The following is a 27,048-nucleotide window of genomic DNA, read 5'->3' on the forward strand; positions in this document are numbered from 1 at the left end:
CAGATGGACACAGGCACCTCACCAGGGTTTCGCCTTGCACTTCCCTAATGGCTAACAACATCGGACACCTTTTCGTGTGCCGGTTTGCAAATCCTCACCAGTAGAGTGTCCCTCGTGTCCTCTGCCCATTTTCTCAGATTTGTCTTTTTTTTCCCCCCAGTGTGTTCTGAAGTTCCCTGTGTATCCCGATCCTTCATCAGAAACGTGGCTCACAAGCATTTTCTCCCTCCCTTCGGCGCTGCTTTCCAGTCCTCCCAGTGAGGTCTCCGCAGAACGAAGGTTTTTAATTTGATCAAGTCCCACCCACGGATTTTCCCCTCTACGGATTATGCTTTCGGTGTCCTGTCCTGTGACCGGTGCGTCAAGCCCTAGCTCCCCAAGTGTCCTCCTAGGTTTCATAGGAGAGTCTTGGAGTTTTACACATTGAAGTGTATTTCCCGTTTGAGTTAATGTTTGTGTAAGACGTGAGGTCATCCCTGCCTACAGATGAGCAACTGTGTCAGCACCACCGAGCTGCTTTTGTGCGTCTGCCCCCAAACCAGCTCGCCCTGAGTCTGGGTTCTCTCGGCGGGGATCCGTCCCCCATCCCCCGGCCAGCCCCACTCACAGTGGAGAGCACTCAATACCGTCTTAATTACCATAGTTTTGGAATAAGTCTTCCAACTCGGGGGAGCACTTCCCTTTACTTTATTCTTCTTCAATATGGTTTAAGCCATACTTGTTCCTTTACTCTCTACATAAATTCTAGAACAATCCCGCCTCCGTCTACATGAAATCTTGCTGGAATTCACGCATGTAAATTTTGGTTACGCTTCAGTTAATATATCCCAAATATTATCATTTCAATATGATACAAAAAAATAATTAATGAATTTTTTTCATATGTATATGCTTTCCTCACTCAGATCAGCCGTATCAAGTGCTCAGCCCTGGTCTGGAGGCTCAGGGACTTTTTTTTTTAAGCAAGAAGGACATTTTCCTACATTTGCTAATACACATGTCGTGAAAATATTAAAAGCATTATGAGAAAAAAAAATCATGAGAAGGAAAGAGCAAACAGATGAGAGCTATCTTGACAAACGTGTGCTGCAAGAAAAGTTCCTGAAAAGATGGTCTGGGCGGGACCCCAGGGAAGTAAAGTAGCAGGTGGGCAGAGCGGAATTTGTGAGATTCCCATCCTGGGGTCCTGATTCACAACGGCACAGTAAAAAGGCCCTGAGAAGTCCTGCAATTTAAAAAAAAAAATCTCCTGGAATGTGTTTTTGACGCAACTGTGCTTGAACTTACTTGGACTTGAACTTACTTGGACTTACTCGTGCACACGCTGTTTCACGTGCTGGAGAACCTCAGCCCAGGGCACAGACTGGGTGCGTCAGGGCAAGGCAAGGGCCTGGTCCTGCTGCAGGGCACCCGGGTGCGAGTCTGGCTCTGCCCTGTTCTGGATGTTAGACACCCCCGTGTTAGTTACTTCCTCTCCGTGGGCTTCCGCTGCCGTGCAATGCCCACGCCCTCTCTCCCTGAGCACTGAGGGCACCATGAGCACGGAGTTTGAGCGTGACAGGCAGCCGCGCCCGGCCTGGGCCTCAGTGACCACGTGGGGACCATCCCACGGCCTGGAGACTAGCTTCCGAGAGGCACTTCATCCACCCCACTGGTTCTCGCTCCAGACTCTGCAGGCTGATAGATGCTCGTGGAAGCAGATGTGGGAAGCCGGGTCTAAGTGGGATGGACACAGAACACGGGCCTCTGCCGCGGGCACACATGACCAGGTCAGCAGCTTCCTAACTTAGGGACGGCCTCAGCTCCCCGACAGGGACGACGTTTCCAGACCCAGGGCCCGGGGGCAGGAGGGCCCCTGGGGGACGCAGCACATACCCACATGACCTTCGGGATGGAAACTGGCCCCAGCCCCCAGCTCAAGCCACCTCTCTGGGCAGGGCCCTTGGATGACAGAGCAGCAGGACCTCTTACTCCCTCTTCTTTCTCTTTTTCATCCCAGGTCATTTCCTCTCTAATTAAAGGGAACAGCTACAGGGGCACCTGGGTGGTGCCGTCAGCTGGGCGTCTGACTCTTGACCTGGGCTCAGGTCATGATCTCAGGGTGTTGGGACTGAGCCCTGCACTGGGCTCCGTGCTTGGCAGGGAGTCTGCTAGAGATCCCCTCCCTCCCTCTGCCCTCTGCCCCTGCTCACTCTCTCTTGAATAAATAAAGAAGTCTTTAAAAAATAAAAGTGAATAGCCACAAACCAGACACGCACCGTGGAAGCCAAAAGGCAGCCCCTCCACCTCCCTGGTTTCCTACCCGGCCTCCCCGGGGGCCTCTCTCTAGTCCGCATCTTTCTGCTTCCATGACTGGTGAGCACAGGCTCCCGCTGGGACCCCCCGGTGGCTCCCCTCTGGGGGCTGCACCCTTCGTGTTTACGATGAACAGAGACGAATAGAGAGCCTGCCCACTGTCTCCCCCTGCCCGGCTTCCCCCAACGTAGATTTGGTTCAATCAGCAGATCCGATATCATGACTCTGAAAACACTACCGCCTGCTTGCTCGAACAAATTTATTATCGATACATTTCTAGTATGACCTGTTAAAGGGCAATGATTTATTTTTTCCTATTATTTCTTATTTTCTGTACATACTTTGTTGCTGGCTGTGTATATTAGATTTCGGTGTGTGATGTTGCATAGGGTAGGTCACGTTGGTTGTTGTGGCTCTGGCGCAGTGAACCACCTCCACGGAGGTGTGGGTTGTTTCGTGTAGGTCTCGTCTGGTTAGTCGACTTTTGTGTATTGTTTCACGTCGATTTGGTGCGGTGCGTAGATTCTGCTGCGTGCGTTGTTTCGTAGGTCCTGTTGCTGTTTATGTGCAGCTTTTGTCGTGGGATGTTTGCGGAGAGCTTGGGTTTGCAGATTTTGTGGACTGTTGTTTCATGGCGGTCTTACGTTGTTGTCAGTGCAGGCCTTGTGCGTGCTGGAGTGTAGATCGTGTTGTACTGTCTGTGTCTGTGTCTCTGTCGTGTGTGCATGTGCAGATGCTGTTGGTGGCGGATGTGGCAGTGCTGGGGTGACGTGCCCACAGCTACCTCTTCCCACGTCCCGTAACCGCTCCTCCTCACGGTCTGTCTGCCCCACGGCCCTCCCGAGCCTGCCCTGGAGGCCTGACCTAGGCGCCCAGACTCCTGACTCCTGAGCGCCCTGGCCTCCATCCTGGGTCCTCTCTCTCAATCAGGGGGCCCAGTGCCCTGTGGTTTCCTCGGAGGGGTGCACGGAGGCACATCTTTGGAGAAGACTTGCTGTGTTTGCAGACGTCTTTATTGGAGTCTCTGAATGGTTTGCGGGGCACATGGTCATGTTCACCCAGACCGAGAAGGCAGGACGCCATGGTCCCCCCCCAGTGTCTAGCATTGCAGGGGAGGACCGTCACCATCCTCGCTGGCGAGCCTCTGTCCGGGACTCCCTGCCTCCAGAAGCTTTCAGATCTTCTGTCTCACTCTGTGTCCTCACGCGTCCTCGACCTGCTTCGGGGTTGAGCACTGCTGGGGCCCCCCCTCCCACCTGCAGATTTTCTTGTGTTACTTCTTTTAGAGTTTCTCCTGCTTTCTCTTCCTGAACCCCTTCGTTTCACCAAAGATCACTTCCGTACCTCTGATGTTTCACGTCTGGTTCTTTAAGAGGGTTTAAGAGCGACGATGGGGGACAGTGGTCTGCAGCCTGCCACCCTGAAAATGGCGCAAACCGAGGTCGTATGGACTTCCTCGTGCCGGTGAGAGCCCCACCTGACCGCTGTCTTTCTGCACACACACATTTATACAGGGAAGGGTGAGGTCTGCTTCTTAATAATGGGCCTTTGCAGGACACTTTCAAACTGGGCCCCCTTGAGAGCTCTGGTGACGGGAAGACCCTCACGCGTTCTCAGCAGAAACAGGGGGAGCTCCGTGGCCAGAGCGCAGTCCAGGGAAGTCAGGGGTGCTGGGGGGAGGGACCCCAAGGGACGAGCAGAGACCGAGAACATAGGATCAACTAACAGGACTGAAGCGGCCGCTGGAGCCAGGATCCCGTCACCCCCTGGGCCTACGTGGTGCCAAAGTCACACCTACGTTTGTGGTCACGATCAAAGGCAAACTTCCTATGCAACTACTTGGCACATTCGTCCTCAAACTTACAAAAGGCGAACCACGCGGACGGCTCCTTCTCTAAGGTTCGGGCTCCCCTCCCCGGAGCATGGGAAGTGACAGCCCCGCCACAGCATCTCGAGCATTATCCTCGCGTGGAGCGTGACTTAAGGACACCCCGACTCTCAAAGAGTTTGCCTCCCGCGGCACCAAGGGCAGAAGGCCGTTTGGTACCGGGGTTCTGCTGATACTGGCAACCCATCAACGCTCGCAGGTCCGAGCTGGAGACGGATCCATGCCCAAGACCAAGAACAAGCCCAGTGGAGCCAGCGACACGCGGCACAGACCCGGCAAAGAAGGGCGTCATCTCGGAGAGCGCCAAGTTTCAGTCGTATGTGAGTCTGTGGAACTGCGAGCCTGCAGGCTCGGGAAGGCTCGGGGGAGGGCCCAGAGTTGGGTTTCTGTGGATTTTATTAGGATGAGAGGCCTCAGCCGGGCCCGCGCTGTGACCCCGAGCTGCCCCCTGGCACCCCTCTAAGGGCTCCTCTGCGCCCCACATCATCCACGGCCAGTTTCCAGCCTCCGTGGCCCCTTCTCCTGGCTTCCTGTTCTGGAAATGCCCTCCCTGCATCTGTCAAAGTCCTACCCAAGCCTTGACCTCATCCAACTGGCCCCTCCTGGGCAGTGCACTCCTGCCCTGCCCCACATGGGCAGGCCACGCCCACTTTCCCCTGGGGGGCCGGGTGCCACCCGCAGCCTCCTCAGTACACACCTCTAGCCTGGGAATGCTCACGTCAGCCTCAGCCCAAGCCCATGCGTTAAAGCAAACAGGAATGTTTTCCTTAACGTCACCTCCCCCGTGGCTCTAGAGCCCTGGTTCTTTCTATTGCAAAAGAAACGGCTTCCTCACCGCTTCCTCACCGCCGTTCCCTCTTGCCTGGGAGGATGGGCCCCAGGGCTCCACCCAAGCATTGTCACCTCCCATGTCACCTCCCAGGCGGTGGAGCCAACCCTCCATCAGCGCTAGGCACCAGGTGGCACTCCGCAGGAGGCCCTCTGCCCCACCCCCGGGTCTCTCTGGGGGCGCCTTCCCAGCTCCTCTCCCGTCCAAAGCCACCCCCGGGGGAGGAGTGACCCAGGCTGCCCCTGGGTCCTCTCTCCCTCTGGACATGGCACCTGCCCCCACAGTCACCTCCCATCCCCATGTCCCCAGTGCGGCCCTCGGGCCGACCTGATGCCTGGCTCCAGGCTGACATTCCCTGCACTGGGGCCGACAGCTCAGACTGCTCGTCCTTAGTCTTAACAGCTGCGAGGGACGTAATTTCCAGCATATTATAAATATTGGCTTCTTAAAATAAAACCGTTAGGTCACTCTTCTAAACACGTCTATTGGAATCGAGCACAGCAGTGTGATATCTGGTGCCATCTGTTCGCGAGGCAGAGGAGCGAGCTCCCCCTCCACGGTCAGGAAATTCGGGCGCGTCTCTGCCTGGGATCTCCCGCCCCCTCCCTGCGGACGCCCTAAACCCTCTGCTCCGTGTTCGTGCCCGAAATGACTCTACTGCCCACCCTGCAAAGATGTGCGTCCATTTACGCCCATAAATCAAATTAGTCTTGATTTTCTGTGCCCAGAGTGCGTGAGAATTCCTTCCGGGCTGGGTTAGCGCTGCGATAATTGGAACCCCACTGATCCCAACAAAACGCCAGCGCACGGTTCGATCAAGGGCCACCAAGCACAGAAGCCGCTGGCTGGGGCGGGAGGCCTCTCCCGCGCTTCACCTGTCAGCGACAGACCTCCAGCCTCTTCCCGTTCATTCCTCTGAACGTGAGCGCGGGAAGCCTCGTTCTGCAGACGAGTGACGAGATCGATCAGCAGCCTCTCCTTCGGCCACTAATCAGCGACCCCTGTGACCGCCCACGGGTCCCCACCCCCTCCGACCGCGGAAAGCCTGAGGTCTCCTACCCGCAGAGAAGCCACTCCCCCCGACACCCACCTATCTGCGGGCATTCTGAGGTTCTGCACCCCAGGGCCACCGCCCACCCCAAGCCTGGAGATGGGGGTTGCTCTCTGCTGGACCCTTCCTTGGATCGGAGTGCATAGGGAAGGCGAGGACCCAGACGCCAGGCCCCGGCGGGGAGGCAATCTGAAGATGCTGCTGCCAGCAGGGCCCTGACTCCCCCTGGTCGCCACTCCCGCCTCCCCAGTCCGCACACACCTGTCACCTGCACCTGCTGTCGCCCACTGCACATTTCCCAACCAAACCGGCAGCAGGGCCTCCTGGCTCTAGGGATATACACTTTGTCCCGGTTCCCCCTTTGCCTCTTGCCTCCACCCTGTGTGTAATGGAATCTTGTCAGGCTTGGATTCCCCATGTGGCAACCACAGGGTCATGTCCCACCCCTGCCCAAAGCCCCCTGTGGCACCCACTGGCGCTCAGGATAAACTCGGGAACGGCGGACAGTGTGTGCTGCCCTCCTGCACCCTCCCCACTGGGTCACACTCCCTTTCCCGTCCTTGGGTATGCAAAGCTTCTTTTGCCCCAGGGCCTTTGCCCTTGCCACTCCTCTGCCTGTGACAGACTCACCCCTGCGCTGGTCTCAGCCCAAAGGTCCCCGGCTCCATCCCCCGAACTAAATTGTACTGTTTCTTGTTAACGTCCCCCCTGCTCCTGCCCCACCACCCTCCCTCCAGAACATCATTAGGTCCAAGAGGCATTAGGTCTTCTCTCCTGTTCCGTGCAGCGCAAAGCACATGGTAGGCCCACACTGAATAAATATTTGCCGGACGAATGGCCAAAGGGAGGAAAACACACACCCATGAACTGCTTGAGGTGAGCTGGGCAGCCACCACCCATCCGTCACGCACGTGCAAAGGAGACCGTGTCGGTCGTTGCTTGACAAACCTGCCCTCTGAAACCACGTGGATCAGAAACGTACCTTAAATCTCCCCTAAAGTCTGCAAAATGGGAGGCGCGTTCTCTTCCTTGGCTTTCTCCCCAGATAACGATATCAAAAGAATAATAATGAGGGAGGTACTAGCGGAGGCAAACAGAGATCTTTCCCAACTCTAATGACCCAGCCTTGTAACTGGGGTTAATTTTTTTTTTTTTTAATATATGTATCTTCTAGGGGGTAAAAAAAAAAAAATCACCTTCCTTTGTGCTTCCACAACAAGACACAACCTTATACTATCAGGAACTTTTTCTCCTTTTTGCAAAAGTAGGAGCCGGAGATGTCAACAGGGGGAAAACTCCGTAAAGGAGAAATGTGGCTGGCTTTTCCCTTCCAAGCCCCAAACTATAGGTCTCCGTCTTAACCATTCGCCATAAAGGCTGGTGATGTCAGGGAGATGCGGAGGAGCCCCGTGGAGCTGGGAAAACGTGGACAATGGGAAACCCTACAGATCTGAAGCAAAGTGATAAGGGGGGGGCGGGGGGCTGCCCGGGGAGGGGGGGCGCGTTGTCCCCCCGCTGCCCTTCGAGGCGATCACAGGGCCAGTGGCTGCTTTACTTCTCCATCCTCGGCAGTACGACCTGGAACCACACCGGCTTCTCCGAACGTCTCCAGTGAATCTGGATTTTTAGGAAAGTGGCTTATGCAGACGGGGTGGTGCGCCCGCAGCTGTGCATGCACGGAGGGGGCCGCGTGCACGCGGGGTCACACCTGCTTCTACCGCCGGCAGCGCCCCGGGGGCGGGGGCGGGGGCGGGGGCGGGGGCGGGCGGGAGGTCGGGGCGCCCCGGGCCGGGGGCTCCTGCAGGGTGGGCGCGCGGAGGGGGCTCCGGGGGTGTCCGCACGGCGACCCCGCCGCGCACCTGGCGAGCACCTCCACCTGCGCGCGCCCCCCCCGTGTCACCTGCCCCCCGCCCCCCCCCGCCCCCCCGCGGGTGTGCAGACGCGGGCGCTGGGGGAGCCTCCGACGACCCGCGCCGCTGACATCCCGCCGGGCGGGCGGCGAGGGCGGCCGGGGGCGGGGACCGCGGGCCGGGGCCGGGGCCGGGGCCGGGGCCGGGGCCGGGGGCGGAGGAGCCCCGCGCCGCACCCCCGGGCGAGCGCGGCCCCGAGCCCCGGGCCCCGGGCGGGGGCGGCGGCGGCGGCGGCGGCGGGCGGAGGCCGGAGGCGGCGGGCGGAGGCCGGAGGCGGCGGGCCCGGAGCGCGGGGCGCGGGGCGCGGGGCGGCGGCGCGCAGGGCGATCCCGGAGCGGCTCCGGGAAATCCAGCCGGGTTTTGACTCCGATCGCCCACGGAGCCCGCAGCCGGCGAATGTAACAAAGAACAGTCGGCATGGCGGCTGGACCGGGGCGGGCGGCGGGCGGGCGGGGCCGGGCGCGGGGCGCGGGGCCGGGCGCGGGGCGCGGGCGCGGGCGCGGGCCGGGCGGGGCCGGGGCGGCGCGCGGGGGCGGCGGCGGGCGCGGGGCCCGGGGCTTTACCTGCCTGTGGAATGTGCAGAGCGGGCTCGGATCCGGACTCCGGGTTGCGATCCGCTCCGGAAACTGCGCAGCACCGGAAGCCGGGGGGCGGCGGCGGGGCATTCTGGGAGTCGTAGTCCGCGGGGAGAGGCGCCGGCGCGGGCGGAGCGGGCTGAGCGGGCGGAGCGGGCGGCGCGGACCCGCGGCAGCAAGCAAGGTCGCGGGCGGTGTGGACGGGGAGCGGGAGGGCGGGTGCTGTGGGCCCGGGAGCGGGCGGCGTGCGCCTGCAGCAGGCGGGTCGCAGGCGGTGTGGACGGGAAGTGAGAAAGGCCGCGCGGACGGGGGACGGAAGAGCGGGTGGTGTGGACCCGGGAGCGGGTGGCGTGGACTCGCAACAGCAAGCAAGGTCGCAGGCGGTGTGGACGGGCAGCGGGAGGGCGGGTGCTGTGGGCCCGGGAGCGGGCGGCGTGCGCCTGCAGCAAGCGGGTCGCGGGCGGTGTGGACGGGAAGTGAGAAAGGCCGCGCGGACGGGGGACGGGAGAGCGGGTGGTGTGGACCCGGGAGCGGGCGGCGAGGACTCGCAACAGCAAGCAAGGTCGCAGGTGGTGTGGACGGGGAGTGAGAAAACCCGATTGGACAGGGGACAGGAGAGCGGGTGGTGTGGACCTGGGAGCGGGAGGCATGAACCTGCAGCAAGCAGGTCGCAGTCGGTGTGGACAGGGAGTGACAAAAGCCGCACAGATGGGGGAGCAGGAGAGCGGGTGGTGTGGACCCGGGAGCCGGCAGCATGGACCTGCAGCAAGCAGGTCGCAGGAGGTGTGGACGGGGAGTGAGAAAGGCCGTGTGGATGGGAGAGCGGATGCTGGGGATCTGGGAGCGGGCGGCATGGACAGTAGATCGGCGAGGGTGGTTGGGAGAGCAGAGGGCAAGGGCAGTGTAGACGGGGTGGGAGAGTGAGCGGTGTGGAACCGGGAGCCGGTGATGTGGTTCGGATAGTGGAAGGGCAGGCGGTGTGGACAGGAGAGCAGCGGGCTGCAGATCCTGACCAGCCTGGGAGCCGCGGGGCTGGCTCTGCTGCCCCATCCTCGTGTGCCCCATCCTCGACCTCGAGGCTTGTCCGGTCCTGCGACCCCGGCAGCCAAGGCCCCAGCGGCCCCCCGGGCCCTGTAAGTCTCTTCTGGGGGCCGCTGGAGCCCTACATTCCCTTGCAAGTGGGGGCGGGGGGCGGTCACATTTTTCTTTGCAAGCAGAGCAGGCTGAGGCTTGCTGCCAGGTCATGGGTGCTTCTGAACGCTGCCTTCCTCTTAGTCCTCTGGGAACACGCACAGGTGACTTAGCCGCCCGGAGAGGCTCGGCAGCAGACAGGGGCGGGCATCTGGACCCATCTGGGCAGGTGGGCTCCTGAAATCCACACCTGGACCAGAGCGAGGCTGCCGTGTGGAAAGTTCCAGAAAAGCATTGCCCCGGTTAGGGTGGCTCTGAAGGCCAGGCTGCTCCCTGGAGGTGTCTCTGCCCCTCCCACACCCCAGGTCCTGGTGGCCTGTGTGGCCTCTTGACCCCCTGCGTCAAATGTACCTGAACCCACAAACTTACAAATAGAAGGGGCTAGAGGGGTCCTTTAGTGTGGGGGGCAGGGCCGGAGAACTGTTCTCTTTGTTCTGCTGTTCTGTTTTCTTTCCTAAGGTTCTCCAGCCGCATCTTTTCAGCACTCAGGCAGAAAGCTCCCCCACTAAAGTCCAAGAGGGGATGCACTGACGGGAAGTGATTGGAAATTGATGTCAGAAAGGACTCATTTCCTTCCTACAGGGGAAGCTCCTAGGAATCAAGAGGAAAAAGATAGAGAACCGCATAGAAAATGGAAAGTCCCCAGCAAGGGAAAGACAAGGGCTTTTAAGCATAAGCAAAGCTACTCAGCTATAAAGGGTCATGAGAGAAAAAGCAAAATTGCAGTGCAATCGTCTTTACCTGCTACATTAGCAAAGTTTTTTTTTTTTAAGCTTAATAGCATTATCTTGAAGATTGTAGAAAATAAGCTGTTTCATCCTTTCCTGGTGGGAGAATAATTGAGGATAGCCCCCATCTGGGCCATTTGTTAATATAGAAATTCTAAATGCATAGGGCCTGGGGCCCGGCAGTCCCACGATCGATCGGGACTTTATTCTACGGTCAGACTTACTTGTACGGATTGGCGTGTGTCCAAGGTCAGTAATAAGGACCCATCAAAAGGCCTCCACCATGGGTTTGAAGGTTGAGCAGGTGCAGAGGGGGCATGCTGCCCTCCCCAGGGCGACTTCCCAGCGGCACTTGCGGTAGGTCTGCTCCACGATCTCCTATGGTCTTGATCACCTCACCTTTACCCCGCTCATACCCCACCCAGCTGGGGGACCCCAGTCTCCCTCCAGCCTTCTGTCCCTCACACACGTCCTCAAGATCTTTTGCACAGATCCTCTACCTTGCAGTGCTTTCCTAAGGTTTTCCACCCGCATCTTTTCAGCATTCAGGTCTCTGCTCAATCCCCAAGAGCCCCAGACTGATTCCTACAGCTAATGTGCACCCCTCACCTACCTCCCACACACCCCCCTCCGCCCCCGCCAGTGACCACTCACAATTCTCAAAGGTGGCTGGTTCTCTGGGCCTCTGCACACCAGAGGTACTGGCACGCGTGAACAAAAGCAGATTGTTTGCAGAAAAAAATTGGCAGGTTAAACCAAGAGTGAAAACCTGTGGGATCCCTGGGTGGCGCAGCGGTTTGGCGCCTGCCTTTGGCCCAGGGCGCGATCCTGGAGACCCGGGATCGAATCCCACATCAGGCTCCCGGTGCATGGAACCTGCTTCTCCCTCTGCCTTTGTCTCTGCCTCTCTCTCTCTCTCTCTCTCTCTCTGTGACTATCATAAATAAATAAAAATTAAAAAAAAAAAAGAAAACCTGTAAAAGTGGAAGACCTGAGGCCACCTAACTCCATTTCTCATCAGTACATGCAGCACAGGGCTGGGATTCATATTCACGATGCTCTTTGCATCTTCAAAAGAATTCCCAATGTGTTTAATATATTCCTTCTATGAAGGCTGGAAATAATTTGTCTTAAGGTAGATTTATGTCCAAAATTTTATTTTTTAACTTTTTTATTAGTCTCAGAGGTAGAATATAGTGATTCATCAGTTGCATACAACACCCAGTGCTCATTGTATCAAGTGCCCTCCTTCATGCCCATCACCCAGTTACTCACCCCTCCCCGCCCCCACAGCGACCCTGTTTGTTTCCTAGAGTTCAGCGTCTCTTACGGTGTGTCTTCCTCTCAATTTTCACCTAATTTTCCCTCCCTTCCTCTATGTTCATGTTTTCTTTCTTAAATTCCACATATGAGTGAAATCATATGGTTTTTGTCTTTCTCTGACTTACCCAAACTTAAAGATTTTTTTTTAAAGAGTCTTATTTCTGAAAGTGTCCAATTTTTATTATCAACCAAAGCAATGTAGAAACCTTGCCTGAACCCGAAGCAGAAAAAGAAAAAGAAAGAAAAACCTATAAAGGATGTTCTTGGGCAGTGGGGGAGATCTGAATGGGGCCTCTGACACTGGATAGTAGTTTCGCATCTACGTCCTGCTTCCCAAGCACGATAACCATTGAGGATGTGATGTGAAGACGCCATCCTCCTTAGGAAACGCATTCTGAAGAATTCTGGGTGACACACGATGTCTCCAAACAACAATGAATCAATTGATCAATGGATGGTGGGTAGGTAAAGCAAATATACCAAAACCGGTGAATCTCGTTGAAGTCTATGTGGGTTATTCTGTAGGTTTAAAATTTTTAAAAGTTGGGGAATTAAAAATGAATAAGCAGAAGAGTTTCCATTACTGAGTGGATTTTCCTACGAGCGCTGTTCCTCCCAAGCAGCCACTAGCGGTGGCATTAAGGTGTCTTCGCGATACCGTGTGGCCCCACACCGGGGATGATGCGCTCAGCCCTGTCCCTGGTTGCCTCAGACGTGCGATTTCTAACTAACATGGCTCATCAGCTCTGGTTTTCTGTTAATTGACTCCTTTTTGTACCGGATGTCATAAAAAAATATATATTTTTTATATATATTTTATATATATTTTTTATTTTATTTATATTTTAATATATATATATATATCCGAAGCCACTTCTCTACACCACCTCTGGCTTTGTGATCTGGCTAATTTTTCTTGTCCAGATCCGAGCAACAAATAATTTCTCAAAATGTGCAAAGCATTGCATCTCGCTTTGTAACAGCATTCTCTCCCATAATGGGGGGCTGAAAGTTTAGAAAAGATGATGTCCTGGTCTCTCCATTTGATGGAAGGTAGCAGAGGCCCGTGGCTCGGAGCAGGGATTCTTCAGCAGGACAGCCTGGGGTCAACTCTGGTTGTGCTACTTACCCACTGTGTAATCTTGGGCAAGTTACTTCACCTCTGTGTGCCTCAGCTTCCTCATCTCATGGGATTATTTCATGTTCTTTTTTTTTTAGATTTTATTTATTCATGAGAGAGAGAGAGAGAGGCGGAGACACAGGCAGATGGAGAAGCAGGCTCCATGCAAAGAGCCCAGTGTGGGACTTGATCCCGGGACTCTGGGATCACGCCCTGAGCCAAAGGCAGATGCTCAACCACTGAGCCACCCAGGTGTCCCCATCATGGGATTATTTTGAAGAATGTATGAGTCAGTAGATGTAAAACTCTGAAAAAAATTCTGGCACATAGTTAAGTGCTCAGTTCGCATTCGCGACCATCCCTGCGACAATCTTTATGTAGCTTTTGTATAAAATACCAAGTAGCCCAAGGCACCTAAGCCTCCCACTTTATAAATATTGATATTCGTATAATCAGTAGTTTTGAATGCTTGGCACAGGCAGGAGGACGGTGTGGTACGATTTGCATTGTGCCAGTGGCAGTTGGAGCAGGGGGCGCAGGGGGGCAGTGTGTGAAATTGGTGCTTCTAGGGCACCGTGGGAGGAGGGTCTGGTCTGGCATCTTCCCCTTCAGCGAGGACACTGTGCTGAGTCATCCATCCTGGGATCCAGACCTCCCTGGTGAGCATCCTGCCTTTTCTACGCACGATGCACTGACATCGACACTATTTGTAGGGGCGAGCAAGGTAAACGATAGTGCGGTTGTGTCACAGGCATCCCCGCCACGGCGGGCTCTGTCCCCCGACCCCGGGCTCCGATGAGTGGGGAAAAGCGGACATCAGCGAACTTCCCGGATGTGTTCCTCTAGGGCTGTCAGCTGATACCGGTCACTATGTGCCCACTGTCCCAAGCCCGAGGGATGGATGCACCGCCTGCCTAGGAGCCAGCGTGAGAGGGACAGATACGGAGGCAAGTGACAGGGATTGAAAGAAGCGCCCTGTGCTCTGGGCCGTCCGTCCGTGGTGGCCGGAGCTACTTCCTGGAAACGGCGGGCTTGTGTTTGGTTAGGTCGTCGGACGGGGAGCGGCACGTGCTGGGGACGAGGGGTGTCCATTCGCAGTGAGGGCCACCTGGGGGGCTCTGGGGGTTGAGCGTCCGACTCTTCTTTTCTGCTCAGGTCACACACAATCTTGGGATTGTGAGCTCGAGCCCCATGTCGGGCCTCACACGGGGCGTGCAGCCTGCTTCAGATTTTCTCTCTCCCTCCCTCTGCCACTTCCCCCCACTCAATGCACTTTCTCTCTTCTCGCTCTGAAATAAAAAAAAAAATACGGACAGTGCGGTTGGGGTTGGTAAGAGTATGGTGTGTGCCTCGAGGTGACGGGCAGGAGATCCGGTTAAGACAGCTGGTAAATTGGGACAAGGCTGGCTTTGCAGCGAGCCCAGCTGGTCTCCTGCGGCCTCCACGCAGAGTGGACCCAGATCACCACTTCCACAACTGCTGTAGTGCCTGGGCTCAGAGAGGGAGGAGGGAGAAGCAGAGACACAGACCCCTGGGAAGGACCCCCCAGGAAGGAGCTGAGATGCCTGCAGGGTTTGTGCGGGACCTGTCCATCTGCCTGGCCGTGCCCAGCTCCAGAGCCAGCTGCTGCGTCCCCCCCAGGAGCCACCGCGAGCCCCGTGCTGCTGTGACACCTGCCCCACACAGGAGCCTGCTCCACACGGGGCGGGCATTGACCACGGGGAGAGAGGCCGTCAGAAGGTGCCTGGGGACCATGCAGAGTCGCCTCGTGCCAGCTTGCGCACCGCTGGAGGACCCGGGCCACGCAGACGCTGGCGGGTAGCACCCTCCACCCACCATGACCCCAGGGGTCACTGGAAACGTTGACTTTCCCCAGGCCTGCGACAGGATGCCAGCGTCGAGTCGGGACAACGATAGGAAGGGCCTCTGCCAGGAACGAGGCAAGCAGCAGCAGCCACATGGGCGGCACCCGGGCCGCCGAGCCTCACGCAGCAGACGGAAGGTGACCCAGGACCCCGGGGCTCAGCAGACACAACTCGGTGTTTCGTGTTCCACGTGCACGTTTATTTCTTTCAAAGACCGTTCCCGTGGCGGCCACATCTTCCACAGTTTAGTATAGGAGCGGGATCTGTGTTTAAAGTGCTACCAAGCAATATGATCGCTGTCCGGCACGTTCGTCACCACACCCGATCGTCAGGCCAGACCTGCCCCCATACCCAGGAAACCCTTTCCTTTTTTTTTTTTTTTTTTTTTTAAATGTAGCTTTGAAGTGACATTGGGAGGCAAGGGAGGGAAACCCTACGAGGCTAATCTGTCAGTGGGAAGCCGGGTGACCTGAGCGGGTCGAGGTTTTCCTGATGCCCCCTCCCACGTACAACAGGGATGCTGAAAGGAACGGCCCGGAGGGGACCTGAGTTTGCCTTGCAAGAACACAGCGGCGCCAGTGTGTCCATGCCACTTTGGTAGTGGGGCCTGAGCAGGTGCAAGGCAGCGGACGGAGGGCCTGGCACCGAGCCCACGCCCGCGCGAGACCGGCATCGCACCCAGCGGCCCCCAGCCTGTGCTCTGAGCTATCAAGACCGGGAGCTATGGGCCTATTCCTGGGAAAAGCCCTGCAACTGGTGGCAGCGACATAAGTTGTCACTTTCTGCTGGAGAAGAAAATCTGCAACTCTCTTCTATAGACGCAGCTGGTAAAACCCATCAAAACCCTAAACAGGCACCAAATTCGTGACTGGTGGACAAGGAGCTATGGGGCATGGGATCAAGGGCCGGCTTGCAGCTTACGCTTGAGAGTTGATTTAAATAAAGTGCTCGTCTAAACCTCCTTCTTCACAGCGGGTTTCCAACGGGACAAGGAGGGACAAGGAGATCAGTGCTTTTTATTGCTACGTTAATGACACACACACACCCTTGAAGCTCCCTCAACTTTCTCTGCAAAGAACCCAGGCACGTCCTTGAACACAGAGCTCGCGACCGCCCACGTGAGGCCCGGTCCCAGCCGCGCAGACAGACACACGCTCCTATTAGCGTTCGGGAGACCTCACTTTGCAACACTGCCCTGCAAAAATATCGTGACGGCGAAACAAAAAAAGCCCCGCGGCCACTCACACACACGGAAAGGCAAGGGAATGAGGTGATCTGCAGGCTGGCGTGCGTGGCATCTGGTGGATCGTGACGTGTCCTTGCCGCGGAGACCCCCAACCGCACAGGCACCGGTCGGGGTCAACGGCCAGGAGGGCGGCACTCGCAGGATCCGCAGGCCCGTGATCTCTCGGTGCCGCGTGCACGCACCCTTCATGCTCAGCTCGTGAGCTCCCTGCTTCGTCCCCGTCCGCTGACTTCAGAAGAGGCCCCCAGATGGAGAAAACGTGTGTGTGCATCTCGAGGAGGGGCTCCGGGGTCCTACGCAAAGGTACAGAGCTGCCGACGTGTGCCCGACAGATGCACAGAAACACGATCTCCTTGACGCCTCTGGCTCTTGCACGCGGGACACTCAGCCCACCTGCCGCTTGCACGGGACCCGGATGAGGCCTCAGGTCATCGGGAAGTTGAGATAGCAAGAGCCCTTGACCAAAGCATCCAGCAGGGAGCAAAAGGCTCACGGGGCCCGTTGGAAATGGGAATGGCGGAGACATTATTATTATTATTATTATTATTATTATTTTTGAGAGTGAGAGAGCTCCCAAGTAAAACCCTGATATCGTCACATTGAGTAAATCGAGTTGATCCAAACGTCACAGTCAAGCAAAAGACTGTGCTAAGAATTAGTCCTGCTCAGGTGCCTGAAATTCTGACGCCCCACATCCCCGTAGAATTAATTCTCCAGTGTCCCAAGGGCAGCAATCCTCCCGGTAAAATAGGAGTGACCAGATGTGTTCCAAAAAAGACTAGTAGTGACTACGAACCCGCAGGGACTGACGTGGTTATTAGATGTCGGAATGCCCGGTGCGGTGTCACACTGACGAAACTCAGGACGTCCACCGTAAAAACAGGTTTTTACGGAATTACCATCACCTGGTAATTCCGGGGACGCCAAGGGATTTCTAAACGTGTCTTGCAAAGTGAGATTCTTAATGTCGTCTGAGAATTTGTTCCCTCAAGATGAAGGGGTGAGGGGGATTCTGTTTGCATGAAGGTTTTTGTTTGGCAGTGGCTCCACGGCCCCCGAAATAGATAATTTAAGGGTCGACAAACATGCTTGTGGGAAGGAGCTCCCCGGATTCCGTGTCCGTGATAGAAGTCAGGCTTCATAACGGGCTTTCAAATCTTCCTGGGAAAAAGTGACTCTTGGTAAAGCATCAAAACTTTTCACACGAACGACCACGGCCCTCGAGGCGGGGCCTCCGGGCGGCACGGGCACACACGGAGAGGCGGGTGGACCAGGAACGTGGTGTGAAGGGCACGCGGATGGGCATGCAGCGGGCCACGTTTTTCTTTTTCCTGTCCCCACGGGCAAGCAAGGCAAGGACACCCCAAGACGTGTCAAGCCCCCTGGGACACAGCAGAATTCTCCAGAGCCCCCTAAAGGAGTGTGATGCAAAGCTTGGCCCATCCCTAAGGCTCACACCTCGTACCTGAGACCTCCAGACCTCCGCTAATTTTCTCTTTTGTCCTCAGTGTACTTTGTTTCGGCCGCTCGCAACGTTTGGCAAACCAGCCGTGTCCTAAAGGAAACCCGTGTGTGTGTGTGTGTGTGTGTGTGTGTGTGTGTGCGTGCGCATGGTCGCCGTGCTGGGCTGTCACTTACTGCTCCTAGCTGTACTTGGGAGGCCCCCTGCACACTTGAGTATGCCAGCGGGGGGTTGGGGGGGGAAGCCCCGTGTCGACGGCTCCACTGGGATCATGAGGCGCTTCTGACGCTGTAGAGAAAAATGTTAAAAGCACAGAGGAAGTGATAGAGCTCCCACTTGCAAACAGGCTCAAAGTAAACGTACAGAGCGCTCAGCGTAGTGTGCACAGCATAGATTTAGTGTTTGCATACGGTTTCAAGTTATATGGCTAATGTCGAAGGCAACCATCGTCCTACCTCAGTCACACCGTCTCCGTTACCACCATAATTTCTCCATCGACCCCAAATCCTGTGTCCCACCTCTCTGTACTCAGAGCCAGCTGCACCCCTATTCCGAGCAGCCGGTGAGGACAGGTGACCCACCCGTTGCGTTCACAGCGACAGCACAGAGGGACACCCACCCCAGCCTTGCGACGCGGTCCAGGCGCGGACCCACGGTAACAGGTGTCCGAGCACTGGGTGGGTCCCATCGAGTCCCCCAAACCTGCCCCATCACCGTCCATCACGGGATGTTCTTTAGTTCATAACGTAAATCTTTTTCTAACATTTGACTTGAGCTCTGAGATGTGAGCACAGCCCACGGGGCAGCGCCTTCGGGTCTCCTTTGGCATCGGGTGGCAAAGCGGCCTTTGTCAGTTTTCTCTGGGGGGAACCTCCTGGCCCGAGACTCAGGTTCTCATTCCCCTCTAGGAGATGAACTTGTCGGGGGAACCCCAGCTAGGGCCGGCAGGCCGGCGGGCGGCTAGGTGGGCCCGCGCCTTCCAGCATCCGGGTGCAGCAGGCCGCCGGCCTCGTGGTCCACCGGGGCCCCGTTCACGGCGCTCTTGCTTCTGTGCCTGGAGAGCAGCTTCCTGTTCAGGATCCTGGTGAGCGTCACCCCCTTCCTCCGGGCTCCCTCCGGCTGCTGCAGGAACACGAGGTCATTGTGCGACTGGCTCATGCCAGGGTCCTTCTGCTGATGCCGCCGGCGGAAGAACAGCTTCGCGCCTTTCCTTAAAATGCCTCCTGCAAGAGGAAAGTACAGGGGGGCTGGTCAGGTGGGCCGCGGAGGAAAACCCCGGGACCGTGAGGCCAAGGTGAAAAGACCCGGGGAAGTTTGGGGGCCTCTGCCAAGAGCAGTTTCTTACTTCACTGTGCTGTCACCCTGCCCACGGGCAAAAGCGGGGGGAATCGGGCCCGGACACCACACACCAGAGTTTTCAAAAGGACAAGACTTTGCCTGAGAAGCAGAGAGCTGGAGAGCATCCCCGGGCAGAGAGCTCTATGGCTGACTTCCTAGTCGAGGCAGATGGCAACAGACTGTCCCCACCTCGGGTCCCCCACCGCACCCCTTCTTTGGAAAGGGCAGAAACGCTGAAGGGCTCTGTGCCCCAGGAAAGATGGTCGTGCTCTTAACACCCCAGCAGGGTCTGGGGGCCTTTCCAGCCAGCCCGGAGGTCGTTACATTTGCGTGGAGGTGCTGCGGGCTTTGGAAGAAGGAAGTCTGACCATCTGAGTGAGGAGCTTTATGGCTATTTGACAATTCCTTATCGTCACCATAGGGCCAACGAATACTTCAGGAGCCAGGAGCTACACCAGGAGCCATCGTGTTTATTCAGAGGGGATAACGAAGAGCATCTGCTGGCTCTTCCGCACGAAACGTGTGCGGACGGTGGCGGGATTGGGCCTGGCCCTGTCTGTGTACCTCTGAACAATCAACACTGAAAAGCAGAGGCACCCGGTGGCTCAGTGGTCGAGCGTCTGCCTTCAGCTCAGGGCGTGACCCCGGGGTCCTCGGATCGAGTCCCGCATCGGGCTCCCTGCATCCAGCCTGCTTCTCCCACTGCCTGTGTCTCTGCCTCTCTCTGTGTCTCTCATGAATAAATACAATATTTTTTAAAAAACCTGAAAAGCAGCACACCCCGTGATTTTAAGAGGCTGCTCACTGGACGGGGCGCTGAGGATGAACTTCCCACGTGTTCTGTCCAGGCTCAGCTGCAGAGCAGAGCTCGAGCCCCGAGGCAGAGGCTGACTATCATCTGGTCAATGCTACTGAAAAGATCCTTTTTTTTTTTTTTTTTTAATTTTCTCTTTGGATATAATCAAACAGCCTATTCTGAAGAATCATGAGGATACGTGTACGGTTAGCTCGTGCGGAGAGGCTGTGTGCTGGGGTCTCCAGGACAGCAGGAAGGGGAGTGTAAACGTGTAGGTGGCTCTGCTCTGGCCACAGGGCTGCTGTGCCACTTCTGGGGGCCCTGACCGTTCCCGGAGCTGTTCAAATCCCCATGAGATGCGGCCTATCACGACGCCCATCACCACTAACAGCTGGATTTGACTGTGCAGTCTGGCCAGGGGGCTGGATGCAGCCGGACCCACCAGCTAAGTTCCCGGCGGATGGATGCTCTGGGCACAGTGAGGGGCCCCAGCCTGAAGGCCACCTCGGGTCACTGGGGCCAAGGAGGTGTTTCTGATCTACAGGAACCAACTTTAGGTTAAGCTTGGGGTCCCTGAAGGGCAGATAAATGTGGGCTCTCACTAGAACAGAGAAGAGGAAGGCAGGGTCTATTTGGTTAACCTGAGGTGCTCTGACCCCATGCCCCAGTGTCCCCAGGGGGCTAGAAGCCTGAGGGGGGGCAGACCGGCCTATCCCCGGGTCAGCTGGAGGCTCCAGGACCTGGAAGCCCAACAGGAACAGGTGCTGTCCTGGAAGACCCCATACCAGGTGGCCCTGCACCAAGTGTGGGTCTGGGGTCTGCGGTGTGAGCAGGGGTGGGGTGTGGGTTGGATCATGCCCCTCCAGCATTCCTACGTTGGGGTCCTGAGCCCCAGTAGCTCAGAATGTGACCTTATTTTACAGACAGGGTCTTCACTGAGGTGATTCATCTACCGTGAATTAGGGCAGGCGCTGCACCAATATGACCGTGTTCTTATATGGGGGGGTCACGCTTTTATAAGCCAAGGAAAGTCAAGGATGCCGGCAAACACCAGAAACCTGGGGAGAGCATGGAGCAGATCCTCCGTCCTCGCCGGCAGGAGGAACCAGCCCTGCCCATACCTTGACCTCAACCTTCTGGCCTCCAGAGCTGGGAGACCGTCTGTTTCCAGCACAAGGTGGTGTGCAATGGGGCAGACCAGCCCGCCCTGCGGGGCTCAGCAGCTGGCTGTTGAGAAGCATGGGCTTGCACCAGATTCAGAGGGAAGCCAGAGAGGCAGGAGGTGGCTGTGCTCAAAATTCTCTAAAAAGGAAATCTGCATGTTTGCAAGCAAGCAACCACACTTGGGGCGCCTGGGTAGCTCAGCCAGTTAAGTGTCTGACTCTTGGTTTTGGCTCAGGTCGTGATCTCAAGGTCGTGGGATCGAGCCCTGCGTCGGGCTCCATGCTCAGCAGGGCGTCTGCTGGAGAGTCTCTCTCCCTCTCTCCCTGCCCCTGCCCACTGAGTAGCATGCATGCTCTCTTTAATTAAAAATTAAAAAAAACTCTAAATGAAATTGTACTTTAAAATGACTAAAATTCAAATTCTTGCCAGATTCAGAGGAACCATCAGGGACTTGCAGCCTGTGAGTTAAATCAGTGAAGTGGAAAGAGCTGTGTACCACACTGACTTGAGACCGTCCTGCCGGCCGTGGTCTGTCCCACAGGCTAAGGTCTGCTCCTGCACCCCACATGGACGGGGCCGGTCACGGGCTGTGTTCTGTGCTTCCATCCCCACTGAGGCTCTCAGAACAGGGCTGCTGTTTTGTGAAACCTGACTGTTCAGCGTCCAAACCAGAAGCAGATGACGTCCTATGTTCCCCCGGGTACCCATCATCCCAACGTCGCTGGAGAGATTCACCAAGCCTGGCATTCCCCTAACTTGACATGACTTGTCACGGCATCTACAGGGACCGCCTGGAATGGAGGGGTCGTGGGAAAGGAGGGGCTGAGGTTTGCAAAATCTTAAAATCTTATAGATCTTAAATAGACCTTATATAGATCTTATAGATCTTAAAATCTATAGGCTGGAGCCCCGTGTACATCCCCCAGAGGCCCCTGAGGGATATCGGATCCCTGGCAGTGATGCGCTCTGCTCCAACGTGGGCGCCAGGGCAGAAGGCCTGTGTTCCCACGCCTGGCTCCCCTGGACACCTGAGGGATGCTGTGTGAGCCGGCAGGGGGTGGGGGTGGGGGTGGGGGTGGGTCCCACCCCAGACAAGTGGCCAGCAGGTGTCCGTGGGCGGTCACCAGGGAGGCCTCCTGGGAGTGTGGTGGGCCTCAGCTCTCAGAGGTGTCACAGAGCCCAGCCCTGCACCCCCACACGGACGTGGACCGGCTTCACGGAACGACATAAATCTCGAGAGGCACACTGGTAGCGAGTGTAGGAGAGGCTGCTTTAGTGACGCAAGCCCGTGCCACACCCATCGAACGTGAAGAATGACGAGCATCAACGGAGGTCATCCACTCTCGGTTTTCTAAATAAAAATGTTAAGGTCTGTTTAAACTTGGGCACGAACCACAGTTCCCTTTGGGGTAAATGGTGCCAGAAGAGCAAGGCCCCAGGGGTGACGCTGACTCCACCACCCCACGGGGGACGGACAGGCAAGCACGCTCACCCATCAGCTGGGGAGTGACAGCATCTGGAGCTTTCTCACCCCGAGACTGTGCTGCTCTGCCTTCTGTTCCATGTCAGTGTGGCCGGTGCGCCCAGCGATTCGGTCAAACGCTCCTGTGTCACGGGAAGGCACTCGGCAGGTGGCTAACACCTGCATCCGGCTCTCCCGGGCTAGAGCACGCTACCTGGATGATGTGCATGGGCTTCGGCCCATCAGCTGGACGCCCGAAGAGCCAACGCAAAGGGCTCCCTCCCTCCGGGGGAAGAAATTCAGCCTCCGGCCCACCCCGCACACTTCAGACCATCAGACCCCATAATCGCCTGAGCACCCCTTGGTTCTGTTTCCCTGGAGGACCCTGGCTAAGACAATAACCAACAGTTTGGTACGTCCCCGTTGCCTCTGGGCCCCCAGAATCGGCCACCTCTGCTGATAGGGAAGTTTGCGCAGCCTGAGCAAGAGGAGCTGGAGCGGTGTGGGCTTTATAAAGCCCAGCTCCTTTATTCCAGACCACGTCCGGCCACTCCAACAGGCAGGAGCGAGACTCAGACTTCGCCTGCAATCTTAAAGACTCCTTAAGGTAAAATCTGGAGAGGAGATATATGAGATTTGAAACAAGTGGCCAAAATCTTACATGGGGGGATGGAGAAGAGGGAAAAAAAACAAAAACAAAAACAAAAAAAACATACTTCCCTGGTTCTAGCAAGGTTAAAAATAAAAAATAAAAAAAAAAATCAGAAATGGGCCAGAGGTTAAACAAATAGAGAGAAATTCAAAAATAATTATTCCAAATTAGAGCTTTGACACAGCAAGTATTTGCAAATTTATCCTCCTTTGTCTGCACAGACCCTAACAGACGTGAGTGGCTCACCGAGGATCCATCTCAGCCTCTGAGAGGTAGGAAGGAAGGAGCAAAAGTCCCCTCGCACATCGGAGGTTGCTGCCCTCGAACAGCTTGTGAACTCCAGCTAAACCAGAGCGAGCCCGTCTGCAAAAGTGAGTACTTGGTAGAACCAGAGCACGGCTAAGGGAAGCGGTGTGTATGCACGGGGCGGCGTGCAGGGCATGTGTCCCCTGAGGTGGGGGGCAGCACCCCTGCACCCCCCGGTCGGGCGAAGGTGCTGCACTAACCCGCCCGGCACACGTCTAAGGAGGAACGTGGGGAAAACGGACACCGTGGGCCGGTCGAGCTGGGAAGTGACGGGAGAGGAAGGGAAGGGGACCAGCTTCCTGTTGTAACAGAACAGGCTTTGCTCAGGACAAGGCTGTACCCGATTTTGGGGGGAAAAAGAAAAAATAAGAAGACAGAAACGACTTACTGTGTAGGCAATTAATTCTGGTTGGCATAGCGATCCTCTTAAGCTAAAGGGAATGAGCACGATGGCGAGAAGGAAGAGGTCAGAGGTCAAAAGCAAAACACGCAGGAGCAAAACAAGAATGACAGACAGTGAGTCCCGAAGCATCACACCTGGCGCGCACGGGAGGTTACGGGGCAGGACACCTGGCAAGGCTTGGGGGTCAGGGTTTTAGTTCTGGGTTTTTTGGATTTTTTGTTTTGTCTTGTTTTACTTTTTAATATTTTGCCAAGTCTCCATCATTACTTTTGTTCTTACCAACGTAAAGTACACCTAACACAGACCTTGCCGTCCTAACCATCTCGGAACACACGGTCACGTGGAGTACGTTCCCGTTGCCCGGCAACCATGCGGACCCTCAGTGAAGCTAAAAATAAACCCGAATCTGGGGAATAGATTTCCTGCATTGGCTGCAGCATTTCCAACCAGCGAAACCCCAGGAGAACCGTAACCACGCGGGCAGTCTTGGGGACCCGTGCAAACTCCCTGCTGGGACGCAAGGTGCAGGTGGGTGGTTCTGGAGCCAGAAAACGAGCCTCGGTTTAAAAACGAGAGCGCGCTCCCTTGATCCCCAGCGTAGAACTGTTGCTGGAGCACATTTACCCTCTGGCACCCGTAACACATCATCGTCTGAGGTTCCAACAACATCTCGTGGAGATGCAGTGTCCAAATCGCTCAGAAAACACTGGAAGGGGGAAGCAAGTTGGAAAACACTGCCAGATACGCCCCTTTATGAATTCTCGGTCTGGGGCAGCCCCGATGGCCCAGCGGTTTGGCACCTGCCTTCAGCCCAGGGCGTGATCCTGGAGACCCGGGATCGAGTCCGGCGTTGGGCTCCCTGCATGGAGCCTGCTTCTCCCTCTGCCTGTGACTCTGCCTCTCTCTCTGTCTTTCATGAATAAATAATAAAATCTTAAAAAGAAAAAAATTCTCGGTCTGTGCAGCAGTGCCATCGGGGTGGACGTCCAGCGCGGTCCCTGTGCCCCAGCACAACTGGAGGCAGCCCCAGCGCACCTGTCAGCACCTCGGTCCCCAAGAGTGCCCTTTTGGAAGGGTCCCATTCGGGAAAGGAGAAGCGTGGCCATGGCACAGCAAGGATGGACGCCCATGGGAAAGAACTCTCCAGAAGGAAAAGCAGAGGAAGCAACAGATGAGGGAAGGGTGCTCTCTGGATGGACTTGGGGTCAGCGAGGCAGGGCCTCTCAGAGTGAACGCAGGAGGGGGGTGTGGGGGAGGGGACTGGGGTTCATGAGAAGAGGCAGCGGACTGTTGGCCATCGGGAGGAGGAAGGGAGAGGAGGGGGCACGCCGCCCTGCACCCCGTCTTCTACCCTGCCCAGCGCACACACTGCCTTCCATGGGGCGGTGCTGGCCCTGAGACTGGGGGCGGGGGGCGCCCTGTGGACCCACAGCCAGGCCGCCTTTCCCATCACCCGGGCTGCGCCTTCTGTACGGGAGCGAGGGAGTCCCCCCGGCCGGGGCCAGCAGGCAGACGGGGCCCGAGGTCCCATCTCCATCACGCGTCCTGGAAATCGTGCCCTCTCCCTCTCTCTTTCCTCCTCCTGGCTTCCAGCGGGTCCCCATCTGTGCCTCCTCTGCTTCCACATGGGTGTGGCTCACGGGGACACACATGAAGCCGTCAGGTAAGGGGGGGTCAGGGACGAGCACAGGCCCCTACAGCAGGGCCCTCAGCTACGGGGCCACGGGCCACCGTGTGGCACACTGTGAGCCGGTGAGCTGCACCCCGGCCTCTACTGCCTGCTGCCAGCAGCACCCCACCCCCCAGCTGTGGCAGCTGAAGCTGTCCCAGGACACTGGCAGGGTCCCCTGGGTGACATGGTAGGGGACGCAATCACCCGGTTCCAGAACCACTGGGCTGTGGTGGCAGGAACAGAGCAGGAGGGCAGCCTACCAAGGCTCCCGACCTCAGGACTGAGTGCTGAGGTTCCTAAAGTCTGCGTTCTCGGGGGACAGGGGAGGGGGGGCGAGGGGGGCCAAGGACTTAGCACTGAGCTGCACCCACGACTCCCAGCCGGGGTCAGGTGCCTGCATTCCATCTCCCATCCTGTCTCTGCACTGGGATCTCCGGGTCCCTGCCTGGAGGTGGGCGCATCCTCGCTCGTGGAGGAGCTGAGGTGTGGGAGGCTTGACGCCCCCCCGCCCCCCTTGCTCTAGAACTGACCTCGAGCCCCCAGACTTCATTCCCGCAGAACGCGGCTTTAGGTCCCGGTCATGCCAAAGCACCAAGGACAACTGCGCGCGCCGACAAAATCCACAAACTTAAGGCACTGATTCGGCGCTAACGGAAAACAAGGGATGGTTCCGACGACGCGACTACTCATCACCACACACATATTAAACTAACCGGTTCATTTTCTGGGGGAACTTCTCTGCCCTGGGGCCCCAGCGGGTCCACGCGCTGAGGTCTGGCCAAGTTTGGGGTGGAGGGAAGACTCTGAGGCAGAAGGAGCAGAGGTGCCGATCTCCACGGCTCGGGGAGGCCCGGTCTCTGCGGGTTTTGTGCAGAGTCTCTTGGGCCCCAGCATAGGTGTCATATGCCGCTCGGTGACCCCCCCTAAATGTTCTGGAGAGTTCTATTCCTGGGGCAGGTGTGGAGCACAGAAGAAGGGGTGCTCTGGGCATGACCTCAAACTGCCCTCCTGTCCGCTGGCTCCAGGGGGCCCGACCCTGCCCCACGAGTGTGTGCACTGGCTGGGGCGGGGTGCTGGGGCAGGTGGGTCTGCAGAGGAGCAGGGCAGGAAAGCAGGTGATGGGAGCTAACGTTAGCTTAGACCCTGGCAAGACAGGAGAGCTATGGGGTGGGCCGGCGCGCGGGGGGCGGGGGCGCAGGTACCTTTATGCTTCTTGGTGGCACCCGGCTCCGACACGCTCAGGGAGCTCTCAGACAGCTCGTCCCCATCAGGGTCCAGTGGGGCCTGGCTGCCCCACGCTGACGCCTGTGACTCCTTGTCCAAGTCCCAGGAGTCCAGCTCGCTCTCCTGGGGCTCCTGGGGCTCCTGGGGCTCCTGGGGCTCCGGGGCCAGCGGGGCCGAGGCCTCTTCCTCCTCGGGTGGTGCAGAGGCTGCAGCTGCGCCCAGAAGGGACGGGGTGTCCTCCTGGCGGGCGCTGTCCAGGGAGGCCGAGTAGTCCAGCATCATGGCAGCAGCATTGTCCTGAGATAGTGAGGTCTGTCCCAGGACGAGAGAACAAAGTCAGCATGAGAGACGGTGGCAAGGACATGCGGGAGGAGGAGCGGATGTGGAAAAGCCTGGAAGGCTCTGTGCAAACATCCTGACGATTCCAAAGCGTCGGAAGACGCCAGTTCATGTTTTTCCAAAGAGGCACAGCCGTTTCTCAAAGGGACTGACAGGCAGCCCGTGCTGGTCTTCCCCATCACCCACCCTCAGGGCGGAGGGTGGGGGGT

At 57.2% G+C, this 27,048-nt stretch overlaps 2 protein-coding genes and 1 long non-coding RNA gene across 4 annotated transcripts in view; 1 reads left to right on the forward strand and 2 right to left on the reverse strand.

Annotated features, from left to right (window-relative positions):
• Positions 1-8,599, reverse strand: part of PRDM15 (PR/SET domain 15) — a 63,993-nt gene extending 55,394 nt beyond the window's left edge. The window contains exon 1 of one of the 2 annotated variants that reach the window (XM_055313726.1): positions 8,541-8,599. The gene's annotated coding sequence lies outside the window, so the exon portion shown is untranslated. Of the gene's footprint in view, positions 1-8,536 lie in introns of both variants that reach the window. The other variant, XM_055313725.1, reaches the window with a different exon arrangement.
• A 6,353-nt stretch (positions 8,600-14,952) lies between these two features.
• C2CD2 (C2 calcium dependent domain containing 2) overlaps positions 14,953-27,048 on the reverse strand; it is a 62,720-nt gene continuing 50,624 nt past the window's right edge. The window contains exons 14-15 of the mRNA XM_055313373.1: positions 26,479-26,812; positions 14,953-18,706 (exon numbers count right to left, since the gene is read on the reverse strand). Of these exons, the coding sequence (XP_055169348.1) occupies positions 18,444-18,706; positions 26,479-26,812 (597 nt within the window). The 3' untranslated portion in view covers positions 14,953-18,443. The remainder of the gene's footprint in view (positions 18,707-26,478; positions 26,813-27,048) is intronic.
• Positions 21,875-25,500, forward strand: LOC129501988 (uncharacterized). The gene is made up of 3 exons (XR_008662869.1): positions 21,875-22,850; positions 23,117-23,266; positions 23,894-25,500. It is a non-coding gene; the product is annotated as an uncharacterized LOC129501988 (long non-coding RNA).

The sequence above is a fragment of the Nyctereutes procyonoides genome, unplaced genomic scaffold (assembly GCF_905146905.1).
Source record: "Nyctereutes procyonoides isolate TBG_1078 unplaced genomic scaffold, NYPRO_anot_genome, whole genome shotgun sequence".
NCBI classification, from domain to species: domain Eukaryota; kingdom Metazoa; phylum Chordata; class Mammalia; order Carnivora; family Canidae; genus Nyctereutes; species Nyctereutes procyonoides.